The sequence below is a fragment of the Ruditapes philippinarum genome, unplaced genomic scaffold (assembly GCF_026571515.1).
Source record: "Ruditapes philippinarum isolate M1 unplaced genomic scaffold, ASM2657151v2 ctg3966_1_1_1_1, whole genome shotgun sequence".
Classification (NCBI taxonomy): Eukaryota; Metazoa; Mollusca; class Bivalvia; order Venerida; family Veneridae; genus Ruditapes; species Ruditapes philippinarum.
The window spans coordinates 36514-53591 of record NW_026861245.1 but is presented as its reverse complement, the minus strand read 5'-3'; the positions used below and the strand labels follow the sequence as shown (position 1 = coordinate 53591).

General features: G+C 34.0%; 1 protein-coding gene across 1 annotated transcript in view; it reads left to right on the top strand.

Annotated features, from left to right (window-relative positions):
• The window catches only part of LOC132715026 (uncharacterized), a 73303-nt gene that overhangs the window by 29444 nt on the left and 26781 nt on the right, over positions 1-17078 (top strand). Inside the window, exons 15-21 of the mRNA XM_060697997.1 lie at positions 9299-9358; positions 9619-9706; positions 10305-10325; positions 10674-10866; positions 12176-12393; positions 12965-13158; positions 14970-15065. Of these exons, the coding sequence (XP_060553980.1) occupies positions 9299-9358; positions 9619-9706; positions 10305-10325; positions 10674-10866; positions 12176-12393; positions 12965-13158; positions 14970-15065 (870 nt within the window). The remainder of the gene's footprint in view (positions 1-9298; positions 9359-9618; positions 9707-10304; positions 10326-10673; positions 10867-12175; positions 12394-12964; positions 13159-14969; positions 15066-17078) is intronic.

Sequence of the window (17078 nt, the reverse complement as noted above, 5' to 3'; positions counted from 1 at the left end):
TTTGGTCATGGTTCGATGATTTTTGGCAGAGTTATGCCCCTTTTACTTTGAAAATAATATGAAATTTTCAGTTTCCGTTCATTATCTCCCCAACGGTACAACACATTCAACTCAAATTTGACATATGGATATGTCATGAGAAAATACAGGTCAAGTTTGAATTTGGTCATGGTTCAACGATTTTTGGCAGAGTTATGCCCCTTTTACTTTGAAAATAATATGAAATTTTCAGTTTCCGTTCATTATCTCCCAACCGTACAACACATTCAACTCAAATTTGACATATGGATATGTCATGAGAAAATACAGGTCAAGTTCGAATTTGGTCATGATTCGATGATTTTTGGCAGAGTTATGCCCCCTTTTACTTTGAAAATAATATGAAATTTTCAGTTTCCGTTCATTATCTCCCCAACGGTACAACACATTCAACTCAAATTTGACATATGGATATGTCATGAGAAAATACAGGTCAAGTTCGAATTTGGTCATGGTTCGATGGTTTTGGCAGAGTTATGCTCCTTTGACTTTGAAAATAATATGAAATTTTCAGTTTCTGTTTATTATCTCCCCAACAGTACAACACATTCAACTCAAATTTGACATATGGATATTTTTTTGGAATGCCAAGGTCAAGTTCGAATTTGGTGATGGTTCAATAATTTTTGGCAGAGTAATGCCCTTTTCACTTTGAAAAAAATATGAAATTTACAGTTTCTGTTCATTATCTACCCAACAGTGTTACATATTCACCTCAAATTTGACATATGGATATGTCAAATGAATGGGCAGGTCAAGTTGGAATTTGGTCATCATGGTTCGATGATTTTTTGGCAGAGTTATGTCCCTTTCACTTTGAAAATAATATAGATACATCTTAGGAATAGGCAGTTTAAGTTTGAATTTGGTCGTGATTCAATGATTTTGGACAAACTTATCATTCTTGAATATTGGAAAAAATTTTGAACATTCAGATTTAGCACTCATACTTTTGTGGAAATGTATGTAGCCATTATTTTGGCTACAAATATGAAATATGCTATTTTCAAAAGGTTAAGACTGAATAATTTCAGTGCTTTGAACATTGTATGAAAATGGTTTGTGTTAACATTGAAAAGTTTTAAGGGCTTTGAACTTAAAATGAAAACAATAATTTGTGCAAACAAATTTGGAACTAAATATAATAGCATCTGAAATTTTGGCTGCATGCGGGGGCATCCGTGGCATGATGACACATTTCTAGTTTTTTTAACATTTATCCTGTCATAATACTTAATAATGCTTGATTGGTGAATTATGGAAGAAATTTTACTTAAATTTCCTGCACTGAGACCCAAAATTCTACCCTGCTTACAATGTAAGTTACCTCCCTCCATGTTACTTAAAAATATTTTAAAATGCTTGTGCAGTTTGTAACTTTGAAACTTCACACTAGTGAGAAGAAGTGTAATGTTGAAGAACCATAATTTTATTTTGTTATCTCCCTTTATAATACTAAAATGTTTGTCATACTTTAAGGGATCATTTCTTTCAAGGTGGCGGTTTCTAAAAATGATTTTTACACTATTACCCATAATGTATTTATTTATTGACTGACATGGACATATGTGCAGATTTGGAGAGCAGATATTGCTGTTGAAAATATTTTTTATGCTACCACAGCATCTGTGATGCGGTGGCATATAGCGATTCAACTTAAAAAATCTTCTTGTGAAAAACCATTAGTCCAATTTCAACCAAACTTGGCAGGATTGTTCCTTGGGTGAAGGGCTTCCAAAGTTGTTCAAAGAATTTCATTCCATGCAGAAATCTGGTTGCCATGGCAACCAAAAGGAATTATAAGAATGAATTTTAAAAAATCTAAGACCCAAAAGACCTAGAGCTTAGATATTTTGCATAAGGCATTGTCTGGTAGACCTCTAAAAAGATTGTTCAAATTATAGCCCTGGGGTCAAAATCAGCCCCGCCCCGAGGGTCATTGATTTTCACTATGTACATATAGTAAAAACTTAAAATACCTTCTTGTAAAAACCCAAAAGGCCTAGAGCTTAGATATTTTGCATAAGGCATCATCTGGTAGACCCTTTCCAAGATTGTGCAAAATATAGCCATTGGGTCAAAATCAGCCCTGCCCCGGGGTCATTGATTTTCACTATATGTACATATAGTAAAAACTTAAAACACCTTCTTGTAAAGACCCAAAAGGCCTAGAGCTTAGATATTTTGCATAAGGCATTGTCTGGTAGACATCTACCCAGATTGTTCAAATTATAGCGCTGGGGTTAAAATCGGCCCCGCCCCAGGGGTCATTGGTTTTCCTTATATGTATATAGTAAAAACTTAAAACACCTTCTTGTAAAGACCCAAAAGGCCTAGAGCTTAGATATTTTGCATAAGGCATTGTCTGGTAGACATCTACCCAGATTGTTCAAATTATAGCGCTGGGGTTAAAATCAGCCCAGCCCCAGGGGTCATTGGTTTTCCTTATATGTATATTGTAAAAACTTAAAACACCTTCTTGTAAAGACCCAAAAGGCCTAGAGCTTAGATATTTTGCATAAGGCATTGTCTGGTAGACATCTACCCAGATTGTTCAAATTATAGCGCTGGGGTTAAAATCGGCCCAGCTCCAGGGGTCATTGGTTTTCCTTATATGTATATAGTAAAAACTTTAAAAAAAAATCTTCTAGCAATTGAAAAGTGCTAGAGGTTAGATATTTTGCATGAAACATTGTGTTGTAAACCTCTAGCAAGATTGTTCAAATTATAACCCTGGGGTCGAAATTGCCCCGGCCCTGGGGGTCATTGATTTCAATATATACATATAGTAAAATTTAAAAAAATGTTATTATCTGAAGGTACAAGGCTTAGAGCTTTAATATTTGTTAAATACTATCATCTAAAGGTACTCTACCAAAGTTGTTCAAATTTTGCCTCTTGTGTCAAAATTAGCCCCGCCTTTGGAAGCCATAGGTATATCTGATATGTATATAGTTAAAACTTAAAATATCATCTTCTCTAAATTTACAAAGGATAGAGTTAAGATATTTTGCATGAAACATTGTGTAGTGAACCTCTAGCAAGATTGTTCAAATTATAGCCCTGGGGTCAAAATTGGTTCCGCCCCGGGGGTCATTGATTTTCATTATGTACATATAGTGAAAAAAAAAATTTTTGTCTGAAGGTTCAAGGCATAGAGCTTTGATGTTTGATATGTCAAAAATTGGCCCTGCCCGGGGGCAATGATTCTCATTATGTACACATAGTAAAAACAAAAAATAAAACAAATATTTTCTGAATGGGAGAAAGCTATAGCTTAGATATTTGACTTGAAATGTTGTTTGGTGGACCTGTATCAAGATTGTTATTAAACCCTTGGGTCAAAATTATGCCTTGCCCAAGGGGACAGTGACCTACTTTCTTGTCCTTTGATGTACAGCAATGACATTTTGACCATGTGCACAGTTTTAGTTGTAAAATTGAATTTTGACTTAAATTTTGATGATGTGACCTACTTTTTTGTCCTTTGATGTACAGCTATGAAATTTGAGCCATGCGGTGGCATAGCATTTTTCTCAAATGCAATCTTGTTTGCTAATTTATTAATACTTGGTCACAACATTTAACCTTTTAAACAAGACCTTTAAGTAAACAAGACTGAACTTGACCTTTTTTGACCTTGTAAGCCCTTGAAGTAAACATGACAAAACCAACATTACAGATATATCCCTGACCTTAATATGACCTTCACCTTGAGGTGGTTCTTGTCAAGTTAAACTTTAATAAAGAAAGTTTCAGAAAAAAAGTATAAAAGCGAAATATGTAACAAAAATACATACCTAATTATACCCCCAAAACGAAGTTTTTGTGGGGGTATATAGGAGTCACTGGGTGGTCAGTGGGTCGGTCCAGCTGTCCGTTGCATTTTCCTTGTCCGGAGCATAACTTGAAGACTAATGGTTGGAATTCAATATAACTTCATACAATGGTCAAGCTCATTGAGAGTGGGTGCAGTGCACAAGAACCATAACTCTATCTTCACCAATAACAGAGTTATTGTCCTTTGTTACTTTTCCTTGTCCAGAGCATAACTTGAAAACTACTGGTTAGAATTCAAAACAACTTCATACAATGGTCAAGCACAATAAGGGGAAGTGCAGTGCACAAGAATCATAACTCTATCTAAAGTTATTACAGAGTTATTGCCCTTTGTTACTTTTCAATTGCTTTCTTTTATCCAGACCATAACTTGAAGACTAATGGTTGGAATTCAATATGACATCATACAATGGTCAAGCACACTAAGAGGAAGTGTAGTGCACAAGAACCATAACTCCATCTTGACTATTTACAAAGTTATTGCCCTTTGTAACTTTTTCTTGTACGGAGCATAATTGGATTTCAAAACAACTTAATAGAATGGTCAAGAACAATAAGAGGAAGTGCAGTGCATATGAATGATAACTCTATCTAAAGTAATTACAGAGTTATTGCCCTTTGTTACTTTTCCATTGCTTTTTTTTGTCCGGAGCATAACTTGAAAACTACTGGTTGGAATTCAAAACAACTTCATACAATGGTCAAGCACAATAAGAGGAAGTGCAGTGCACTAAAACAATAACACCATTTGACAAATAATAGAGTTATTGCCCTTTGATACCATTCCTTGTCAGGTGCATAACTTAAAAACTAATGTTTAGAATTCAATGAAACTTCATCCAATGGTCAAGAAGCATAACTCTTTTTGGACTTTTTACAAAGTAATTGAATAAATTTCATCAATGCTCAACCACATTGAAAGGAAATGCAACATACAAGAACCACAAATTTCTTTAATTGCCTACAACCATAACTCTATTTCAGTTCTTTTGCAAGGTATTCTGTTACTAGTAACTTCCTCATATCCGAAGCAGTCTTGCGGGGTATTAATCACATTTAGTGATAGTTCTAGTTTCATTTGCTATCAATTTTTTGCTTCCTGCATACTTGATGTTCATAACAATACTCTATAACTGGTCATCCACAATTGAATGATTGAAATCTTCATGAATTGATTTTGCAGAATCTACACATATTTGATGATGAGGTGAGACCTGTTCCGTCGCTGTCAGTCGGCTAGGGAAGGACATATTTCAGTGTGTTTAAAGCCTTTTAATGTTGAAATACCATACCATTTTGATTGAAATTTAGTGTATCTTTGAAATATGGTAATGGCTACTAATCAGAAATGGGAAAATAAAATTGTGTTTCATCTTGCTGTGTGTTATCTTTTTTATCATTCATAAAGGCAGACTGAAGGCTTAAAACACACTGAAATTTGTACTTACAAAGACATTCATTATCATTTATGTCTTTACAATGCATGAGTGTGTACTTAGCTTTCAGTCTGATTTTCAGTTCCATGTACATATACAATGTACCATCAAACCTTGTTATAACTCTTTGATAGAGTAAAAGAAAGGGGCCTTTGTTGCAAAGTGGTTAAAGTCGACAACTTCAAATAACTTGCTCCTCATCACTTTTGGTTTGAATCCCTTCACAGACTATCTAGCTACCTTATTGAAGCTGTTTGTTATACTCGGGTGCCTGTTCTAGCCTGAAATAATGCACGGAGGGGACTAAAGTATTCCTTCACCAGTTAAGCTGGAATGTTGCCATATGACCTTTATTGTGTCAATAACTTTTAATCCAAAACAAACAAACAGTTATAGAGGGTGCTGACTTATTATCACTTTACCCTGACCAATGTGGGTTTAAATTCTGACATGAATTTTTATGTGTGGAACTATCAAGCTTACTGGCAGAAGGTAGCTTTCTTCAGCTGTCAGTTCATGCCTATATTAATACTTGGTCTACCTATAACAGTAAATAATATTAATGGTTTTAAAGATTGTGGTCTATAGAAATGTGATATAGGAAAACAGGCAAAAAAACTTTGTATACATGGAGTTATTTTAATGAAATTTCATAGAAATGGTCACCACTTTAAGAAGCAGTGTCATGCTCATGAACCAGGTCTCTAGGTTGAAAGTCAAGGTCACACTTAGAGGTCATTGAAAAACACTTGTCTGGAGCAAAACTTTTACATGCATAGAGGGATTTCAATATAACTTGGCACAATTTTTCACCATTGAAAGATTGAGTGTTGCATGCAAAATTCAAGTGCCTGTGGTCAAGGTCAAACAGGGATCAAAGTTCAGATGAAAATATGAAAAATGTATTCAGACCATTTTCGTCATCATTTATTGAGGGATTGAAACACAAATGGTCATTATCATGACTGGGTGTGAAACATATTATTTAGGTTAATATATGCATGGCCAAGGTCACTAAAGATGATAAATATGCACATTTTGTCCAGAGTATATCCCCTACACATATGGAGGGATTCTAATGAAACTTCATAGAAATGTTCACCACTATGAGAAGCAGTGTCATGTGCATGAACTAGCTCTCTAGGGCAAAGGTCAAGGTCACATCTAGAGGTCATTGAAAAAGACTTGTCTTGGGGTAAACTTCTACATACATAGAGGGATTTCAATATAACTTGGCACAAATGTTGCATGCAAAAAATTCAAGTGCCTGTGGCCAAGGTCAAGGTCACAAAGGGATCAAAGTTCCGAAAAAAATTTGAAAATTTGTTTTCTGACCATTTAGTCATCATTGATTGAGAAATTGAAACACAAATGGTCATATTCATGACTACAATTTTGAAGTACATAATCCAGGTAGTCAAGGTCATGGAGAGATCAAAGTTTGTGTATGGGACCATTTAGTCATCATTTATTGATGTATTGTAACACAAATGATAACTGTTATGATTACAAGTGTGACACATGTAATTTAGGTTAATGTTTGCGAGGTAAGGTCACTATACAAGTAAAATTATTATAGATATTCATGGAAAGATGCGTAAAAATATATTTTTTTTAATATTGAATGCATAAATACTTGCATTTTATTCTACATTATGTATTGTTTCCTTTCGTGCAAAGCCTTGATAATGGCCGTGCTGTCACTACGGTTTTTATAGCTAAACTCTGGTATTTTGGAACGGTTAGCGAGTTGATCTGCACCAATTAGTCTGGCTTCGAAAATTAGGTGTGAAATTCTTTCATAATTGTATAATCGGGACCAAAAATTTACTTCGAACAATAGGAGGTATTCGGATAATACATTTCGAATAATACGTTTGAATTTATTTTGATTTATATAGAGATAAAGACGGGACCACCGATCTAATTCGGATAATTCCGGGTATTCGAATAAAGGGTTGTTGAATAACCGGGGTCGGACTGTAGATAATGCCCACATCTCAGAAAAAAGCTTTTATGACGAGCATATTTTGCCCCAATGTTGCTCTTGTTTTATTTCCATAATTACTGGAAAATATTGGCCCCGTTTAAAGAAAAGGAAGTATGTTGACTCTATATTCAAAAACATGAAAGAATTTAATGAAACTTCATAGAAATGTTAACCACAATGAGAAGCCTTATTGTGCGCATGAACCAGGTCTCTAGGTTGAAAGTCAAGGTCACACTTAGAGGTCATTGAAAAACTCTTGTCCAGAGAAAAACTTTTACATGCTTTGAGGGATTTCAATATAACTTGGCACAAATGTTCACTATTGTGAGGCAGAGTGTCGAGTTTAAAATTTAGATCCCTACGGCCAAAGTCAAGGTCACACATAGGGGTCAAAGTTCAGATAAAAATATGAAAATGTGTATTGGGACCATTAAGTAATCATTTATTGAAGGATTGAAACACAAATGGTCATTTTCATGACTACTTGTGTGAACATCTAATTTAGATTAACATATGCAAGATCAAGATCAATAAAGATGATTGTCAAGGTCACAAAAGATAATAAATTATAAAGATTTTGTCCGGAGCATATCTCCTACACATATGTAGGGATTCTAATGAATCTTCATACAAATGTTCACCACTATGAGAAGCCGTGTTGTGCGCATGAATCAGGCCTCTAGGTCAAAGGTCAAGGTCATACTTAGAGATCATAGAAAAACACTTGTTCGGAGCAAAATTTCTACATGCATAGAGGGATTTCATTATAACTTGGCACAAATGTTCACTATTGTGAGGCGGAGTGTCGCGTGTAAAATTTAGGACCCTGTGGCCAAGGTCAAGGTCACATATAGGAGGCAAAATTCAGATAAAAAAATCACCAGAGATGATAGTATAGCCAGATATTTTCCAGATATTGCCCAGAGAATATCTCCTATATGCATTTTTATAATGCCCACATCTCTGTCAAAAGCTTCTGTAACGGGCGTATATTGCGACAATGTTGCTCTTGTTATATTTTAAATAATTTTTAGCTCGATTTTTTTTTTTCAAAGAAAAACATAGAGGTATTGTTACAGTCATGTCGGCATTGCTGTCCGCAATTTTTAACCATGGGCCAAGACCTTCATGTAGGTCAGACTTAACTTGGTCTTCATTCATAAATGACCTTGACATTCTAAGTTAAATTTTGCTGATTTTAAGTTTGACATTTTTTTGAGAGAAAAAAATAGAGGTATTGTTACAGTCATGTTGGCGTTCCCATTTGCAAACTTTACCTTAATCATAACTTTTTAAGTTCTTTGTGTATTGTTTTAATACTTAGCCACAACAACACTTTGGACAAGACCTTCAAGTAGTTAAAGGTCAAGGTCACATCTAAATTATTCAACATGTTTGTTTGGTAGGAAGTCTTGTTTAATGTTAAAGTTTAATTAAACCTGTACATAAATAACAAAATTATGACAATTTAACTAAAAATCAATAACTTGACCTTCATGGTCAATGTCATTTTAAGGTCAAGGTCAGTTCAACCTTCAAAATTAATTGAAAATGTATACATCTTATATCCATACATGCACAGTAGGTATTTAGTTACCCGCACTCCAGTAATCTGACTGTCCGGATTGAACTAGAGCATGCTTGCTGATTGACAACATTTATACTTGGGTTTACTTATTTCGACAAGACAGAAAGGTATAACGACAGAAAAGTCATATTCAGATGCTTGTACATTGGCTACTTTTTTCTAGGGTTTCATATTGTGACACTGATACAAAAGACAAAGAACATCAAAACACTCGACAATTTGATTTATACACAAGGGGGGGTGGCTATGCCCCCTCATACAAATTAGATAGCCTCATGTTTCAATATTCTTTCTATTACTTAGCTAAATGAACAAAGAAAAAATAATTATTATTTTTCATACAAGTTTCGTTATTGTATGTTTACTGAGGACATTAAGATGTATGTATGTTGTTAAATTTCACAGAATCAGACAAGTTTGACAGTCAATCTTCTAAATGATGATGTGAAAAAGTATGGGGTAAAGGTAATAGTCTTTCACTCTTATTTTTCTCAGTAAATTTTTATGCCACTGCAATTTTATTATTTTTCATAATCTTTTCAATTAAGCAAATCCTATTTTTCTATTTTTGATAACATAAAAAAATATTTACAAATTAAAACCATCATTAGAGACTATGTATAATATTTAAACTTATCTATACTGCCTTCATTTACAAGAGATAAAGGTATACATTGTATAAAGGTTGACTGAAAGTTGTAAGATTTTTACTGACATTATTATAGGTGATATATCTAAGGGAAGAAGATGATGAACCTGGGCTGGAAGATTGGGAAAACACAACACTGTGGACCTTCACAAATCCTTTCGCAGGTATGTTAGTCTCTTATGAAAGAGTTTTTATAATATATTTGTATCACCTAAATAAACGACCCATAACCTGCTAAATATTTTAAATGGACTTGACCATCTTTCATTCTTGACAAAATAATTCATCATTTTTAGGGATTACATATAACTGATTCAATAGCGAACGGTGGAGAATATAATTATATGGCACTGATTTGCTGGCTGTAGTCACATGGGTAGATTCTGATACTGTCGAGACTGATGGTTAAACAAACATAACTCATAATTGTATGTGTACTTATCAAAAGGGAATTTTAAAATTCCTTTTTTTGTGTGTGTTTGACAAACTTATGTCAACATACAAATGTATGAAAACCTTTCTTCCTGTCAATATGTGAAAGTCATGAATTCCTAATAATGTCTGTCATCTTGTAAAGGAAATGAATAGGTGATGGTTATGATATATTTGTCAATCAACATTAATTTTAATAATCATGAGGAACACTAAGTTTATTTTATATCTATATATAATATGATTAATACTCAGTAATTTATTGTAGTAAACATATTGCTTATCCCCTGTTTGCACTAAATTTAGCAGCTTGTTCTTGTTTTCTTACAGATAACATGGTGGAGAATATAGGTAGATATACAGAATTATCATAATGTAAAACAAATTTATAATTTAAAAAAAAATGTGATGCCTTGAATTCAAATCAAACTTTCCTTTAAAATGATAATGAAGGATAATTACCTGTTATGGTCCTTGCATAAAGCTCTACCAAAGTTGTTCAATGGTTCTGGTTAATTGAATATATAGGTCATAGATAATAAAAATTGACTTAAAGTAAAATATTTAAAAACCTTCTTCGCAAATAGGCATTGCCTACCTCTTTGAAAATTATATAACTCCTTTTCTAGACAGAGGATCTAATGTGAGTGATATAGGGCCATCATGGCTCTCTTGTTTATATTCTTTTCATATTTGCAGTCCTAGGAGATCAGCTGACACCACTATATGTGATGATAGGTGTGGTTGTGTCCATGATACTGACATCTGTTGCTGTCAAATATCTCCTTCGTCGTCATCACTTCAAACACCTCGAGGAAAGATTGATGTCGTCAGATGATGATATAGGGGAAGATGGTGACCATTACTTTGTGATGAGACTTCCAGATCATGAGTATGTCCTTTTATTAGTCCAACTTATTGTACTATTTGTTGAGATATTGTGCTATTTGTGTATGGGAAATATCTCCCCTCTAGAAGTGAGATTCTGACCCAGAACATTAACATTCTGACACAGAACAAGCATATCTCAGAATCTAGCTTTGGCACTTAATTATCATTTGATAAGTCCTTTTATATAATATGACACACTATAATTCATTCATAATCTGACCCTTTAAAACATTATTGTAGACAAAAAAATTAAAAGATAGAAATACTATTGCTATACACTTCAAGTTTGAACCAGGTGTTTCTCCTTGAATGGAGTTATTTATGAATCTGCTACACTCGACACCAAAAAATTATGCCAATATGTACAATGGATTAATATAAAAGTCTTCTTCCTGTATTTGCAAGAAAGTGTGTAAGTTAAAAAAATTAAGACTCCCGAGAAAGGAACAATGATTGGAAGTAGCGGGTGCTTGTAATTGCAAGACATGGTACACATTGACTTGTAAAAGCTTGCAAGAATGGTACTGTAATTTGGATTATCCACTGTGATATGGCTGTCCTGGCAACTTCAGATAAAAATATATCACACACACACAACACAATATAAATTTTAACGATGACAAGTTGTTCCTTGCATTCTAAACATGTTCTATCAAATCTCTACAGTTATTGAGGTAATAACTCACAAATTCAATCTCCTTGATATTATTTGTTTTAACTAAGAACACTAAACTATTCGTGGCATTTAATCAGTACTTAATAACAGGGGTCGTTACTTAAAACTATAAAAAAAAAACACACTAAACTATTGTGTCTGATTCCAAAACGCTTTTGTGTGTCGGGTTGTCGCTAGTGACAGCATGACAAAGCGCCAAATGGCGATTTGTCTGACTTCTCTCTTGTCACCTGTCGCTTACAATGCATGCCAAACTGCGCATTGTCGTGCAGCTTGTTGTTGCTATGTCACATTGTCGCTCGGCTCAAATCGAAGGATTGCCTTATAAACCAAGTGACAGGGTGACATCACAACAATGGACCACACAACAACAGGCCGTTTGGCGTGCTTCACGAGCAACAGGACAACAATGTGACAAGGTGCTTTTTGGTGCGTTGCGCTAGCGACAAGACGAAAAGGCGATAACAATATAAGTTGTGTTGTCGCTATTGACAACACAATGCGCAAAGTGTACCAAATCAGCCACCATACAAAACAGATTTATCAATATTATATTGAATATATACAATATTATATTGAATATACCAGGTAAATAACTATTGATATAAGACTGTTGATGTTGGCATAATTGCAGTGCTGGTGATGATACAGATATTCCTACTGTAGTTGCTGACCACTGGGAGCTCCCCCACTGCTGTCTAAAAATGGGGCGGATCCTAGGAAGTGGGGCTTTTGGACAGGTAGTAAAAGGGCGTGTCAGTAAATCATTGCTGATGCATCGTGGGATAGACTCACACACAACACATAATGGTATAGGTACACATGTGATAGTGGCTGTAAAGATGTTACAAGGTATAAATTTTTTATCTGTAATAAATGTTTCTTGTAGCTTTGATTTAAATACCCTATAATTATATCTTTCCAAGAAAAACCCATGAAGTCTAAATAATAGGTAATGAATGCCCTTTTGTCATTGCAACCCAAGTGCAGGACTTAAAAGTGGCAGTCATGTAATGCTTGACTATCTCTCTGTAGTTAAGTGGCACAAATTTGTATAGAATCTGATCAATCTGCACTCATTTGCTACCAGGGCAGACTATACTATTGACTGCTCAGATTTGTATTCCTTATTCTCCTAACTTAAACGCGAGTGGGTTCATCATATAACAAGGATATCGTGTATTTAACCCTTATCCCTCAAAATAACCTTAATGGACTTCTCCATCTTTCAATCTGGACAAATCCATTCCTCATTTTTAGGGTAACTTTCAGAATTTGTATTGAATGAAGAGCTAACAATGTTGACAATGAGCAGACGGCACGAATATACCAGCTGATTTTGATCAGCACTGGTCGCATAGTTGTATTCAGTTGCCACAAGCCAGCTAAAGGTTAGAATATCTCATATACATGTAATTTGCAGATAGAGCAGATGAGACACACATACAAAATTTCCTAAAGGAGATTGACATGATGAAAGACATTGGTTACCATAGAAACATAGTGAGCATTCTGGGATGTTGCACGTTACGGCAGCCATATTGTTTGGTAGTAGAGCACATGCCACATGGTGACTTGTTGGCTTATTTCAGAAACATCAGAAATAAAATGGAACAGGTAAGTGTTGTTGCAATATGTTTTAATTGTCTGCTTTTGGTCTTCTATAGGTTAATGCTTTTGGTATGGCTGGTACAAGAGTTGATGCATTTTCGGGGCATTCTCTGGATATTCTTCAGGCCAAAAATTTAATTAATTATGCAAATGCATTTTTTTTGGGTCATATACGAGGGCTGTCCAAAAAATTCGTGCACTGCAGTTATTGTCGTGTGAGTTATTGATAGAAAAACATAAATTATATATCACTTGAAGGGGAGATATATCTTAAATAAGAAAACAAAAGAAAAAAAACATGTTACCGGCATGTTCTGAAAACGAATCGTCATACAGTTACCTTGGTAACGTAATACCGGCGCACGACAAAAAATTGGGTTAGTTCATTACTTTGATGCATCACAGGTTTTTTTAAACACTACATATTAACGTTAAAATTCAGGGAAAAGTGTGTGTACGTATTCCTAACGTCATTACAAATTATGGCGTCATTTTCCCTATAGTAACAGTCGTAAACAAACATTTGTGTGCGGTCATCAATACTGTAATTACGTGAAAATGTCAGTCGCTAAAGGTATGGAAATACTGACGATCATTAAATTTGGTGCAAATATTGGTAAATCACCAACAGATACCTACAAAGAACTTAAAAGGGCAAGCGGGACAAGTTCAGTGTCACCAAAGCTGGTTTTTAAATGACACAGAGTCGGTAGACGATGACAACCAGTCAGACAGACGTCCGTCTGTAATGCCGGCGCATGTGACAAGGGTTGTCCAATATATTCCTGCACTGGTGGAATATGCTACATGTACGTTGCATAAAAAACAATAAAAACTACACAATACTTTTACATCAATCATTCCTCTATTGACAGTAAAACAAATTATAACATAAAAAGCAAATACCACTTTATATTTACAAGCAACAAACAATACAATTACAGTAATGAACTAACCCATGTTTTTGCCATGCGCCGGTATTACGTTACTTAGGTAACTCAATGACCATTCTTTTACATGACACGCCGGTTACTCGGCTTTTTCTTTTGTTTTCTTATTTGAGACAAATTTTTCTTTCAAGTGATATATAATTCATTTGTTTTTATTAATAACTCTGACGACAATAACTGCAGTGCACGAATTTTTTGGACAACCCTCGTATCAGTGAACTGGCATTATAAATGCTTATTATTTGTTATTTATCTTTGCCCAAAACTTGTAGTTCATGTCTTGGAATTGACATCTCAAACCAAGGTCTTAAGAAATTAGGTAAACAGGTTTGTTTTATAATTGTTATATGTAGTGTAGCTTTGAGTATTTTGAATGTTATGCAATGTTGTTAAGAGAATTTCATATGGTTGTGAAGCAATGTTTCTTATTTAAGATCAAAGTTAAAATGTTGGAATGGTTTTAAAATGATAGCAGGATAGAATGCAAAAACTGTAATAAACTGGTATTTCTGGGTGTAAGACATTATATTATATTAATCATCTAAGTTTCATGTAAATGTATAAACCTGTGCTGTTGTATCTTTTGATGACACTTTATTTAAAAAGACTCAAATCCCCAAATCCCAAAACTTCAAGACTCACTTGTTACTAGGAGTTTAAATCCTTATATGTAAACAGTATGTTCAGTATATATAATTTTATTGCAGTGCCTATGGCTTACTTAACACTTTGTCTGTGGGCAGTTTGTTTGCACACAAAAACTTTTGAAAGACTTCACCGATTCTATGTATACCAAAACAAAGATCAATATGTGGTTACAGTCTACTGTTTAAATAAAATCTTAAAAAAATCTTGTTTCATATACAGAAAGAAACAGAAGGTGATGGGTATATCAACCAAGACATTGACATGTTTTCCCCCAGAGATCTACTCTCTGTAGCCAGGCAGATAACTGCAGGCATGGTAAGTGGTGCATAATTACTGTACTGATAATTTTCAATATAAGCCAGGTTTTATTCTTTAGAACTTCATGGAATTAGTTGTTGTGGAATAAACTTTTAATTGATTTCCATCAGAAACACCACCTTCCACTGTCAAAGATGAATCTTCATTTTCAGATAGTAAAATGCCTTCTTTGAATATAAACAAATTCAGCGCCTTCTGTGCTTTGATCTAAGTATGCTTACTCTTCTACTTACTTGTATGTTTTCTTACCACAGTTATTTCCCTTACATAATTCTTTTGTGAATGACAGCTCAGTTTCTATGGGGCTCATTATAAGGTATGAGATTTTTTTCAGGGTTTATTAATACTTAACAACTTACGCAAATTCTCAGGTAACAATGGTTTGTAATTACAATATTTTTTTGAAAAACAAGCCTTATATAAGAGATTATAAATCATTCATTTCTTCAAAGGTCATTTTCATTTATTTATTGTTCTGATAACCAGTCATTCCCACTCAGTTTTCAGCTGCCTGGATGGGGCATCCGTGGATGAGTGGTTAAGGTTTTTGACTTAAAACCACTTGCCTCTCATGGCTGTAGGTTTGAATCTTGCAAGTGTCTTTGGATTCTTCCATGTGGGAAAGCTATCGGGCTAGCTTACAGAACGTCTGTGGTTCTACTCTAATGCCTTTTTGTGCCTGAAATAGCGCACAGAGGGGCACCTGAGGTCTTCCTTTGCCAGTAAAGCTGGATAGTCATCACAAGACCTTTACTGTGTTGGTGTGACGTAAAACCCAATAATTTTTTTTTTTTTTTAAAGCTGCTTGGATAGTTTTAAAGAATATAAAATCATTTGCACTCTCAGTTTCATAATCTCAGAATTTTAGCTAAAATATAAATATTTATTAGAACAGTGCTGCTACTCTCTGGTTTTTGTTGTTCATCATATTGTTAATCATTATAAGCTTGCTGAATTTCTTCAATTGACTTGTCTAGCTTCCATATTTGGAACTGTCCATTATCTATTTTGTGTATAAAGATGAAAATTTAAGTTAGTTAAGTTAGTCAGTCAACAATAGAGAGTCTGGTCAGACTGCATGGATGTGCTGGGGGTCTATACTGGTGGCAAAGGCTGACCACTTTCTGTTACAGCAGTATAAAAGAAAATGTATGATTTTGAGCCACATTTCAATTTAATTATGTTGATTTATTTAATGGTTACTTCATATTATTTAATGGTTAATTCATATTAACATTTTATTCAGTGTTTGATTTGTTTTGTGAAAAAGAATTAAATGTATTTAGAAACTAGATTTAAATTGTCTAATGTTAACATTTTCAGTAATGTCATTATGAGATGGCTATATTTATTGAGTAGGGTGTTTTTATTGTTTCTCCATTTTTAAAAAAAAAACAGATAAAGAAGATCATGAAATATGGGTAACATGGTCTATTTTATGAAAGGTATTTGACTGATTGACTTAACACATTCCCAGCCTGGCCATTTGTTTTACTTAAGTCAATAAAAACGGTCCAAAATGTTTATTCTTTCAATAGTACAGCCCTGGATTAAAATCTTCAAAGAGTTCATAAAGCTCATTATTGTTTCATAGAACACTTGTAAACAAACATAGATAAACTTTGGTATCAGTTTGATACATAGTAAATTGTGACTTTGATGCATTTAAAGGGTGTTTTTTTTTTCTTATTTTCCAATTACCTTTAAAAATGATTGTTAGAGTAAATAACAAAATAGTTAAACCTTCAGGTCCTGGGAACATGCAGATATGAAACTAAGATGTAAATGGTAAAATATGCCAACTATTCTTTTTTACAGTCACCTGTGACAATATTTAACTTTTGTCAGAAAAAAATATACTATTGGCTTATATTATGACATTAAATTATGCAAAAACTATTTATTTGAAATGTTTTTGGTTGAAAACTTAAGCAAAAAAACTGGGACCTATATTCATTAACATTTAAAGTTTAAAATTTCTATGTACAAATTAAAACTTATAGTTCTAAA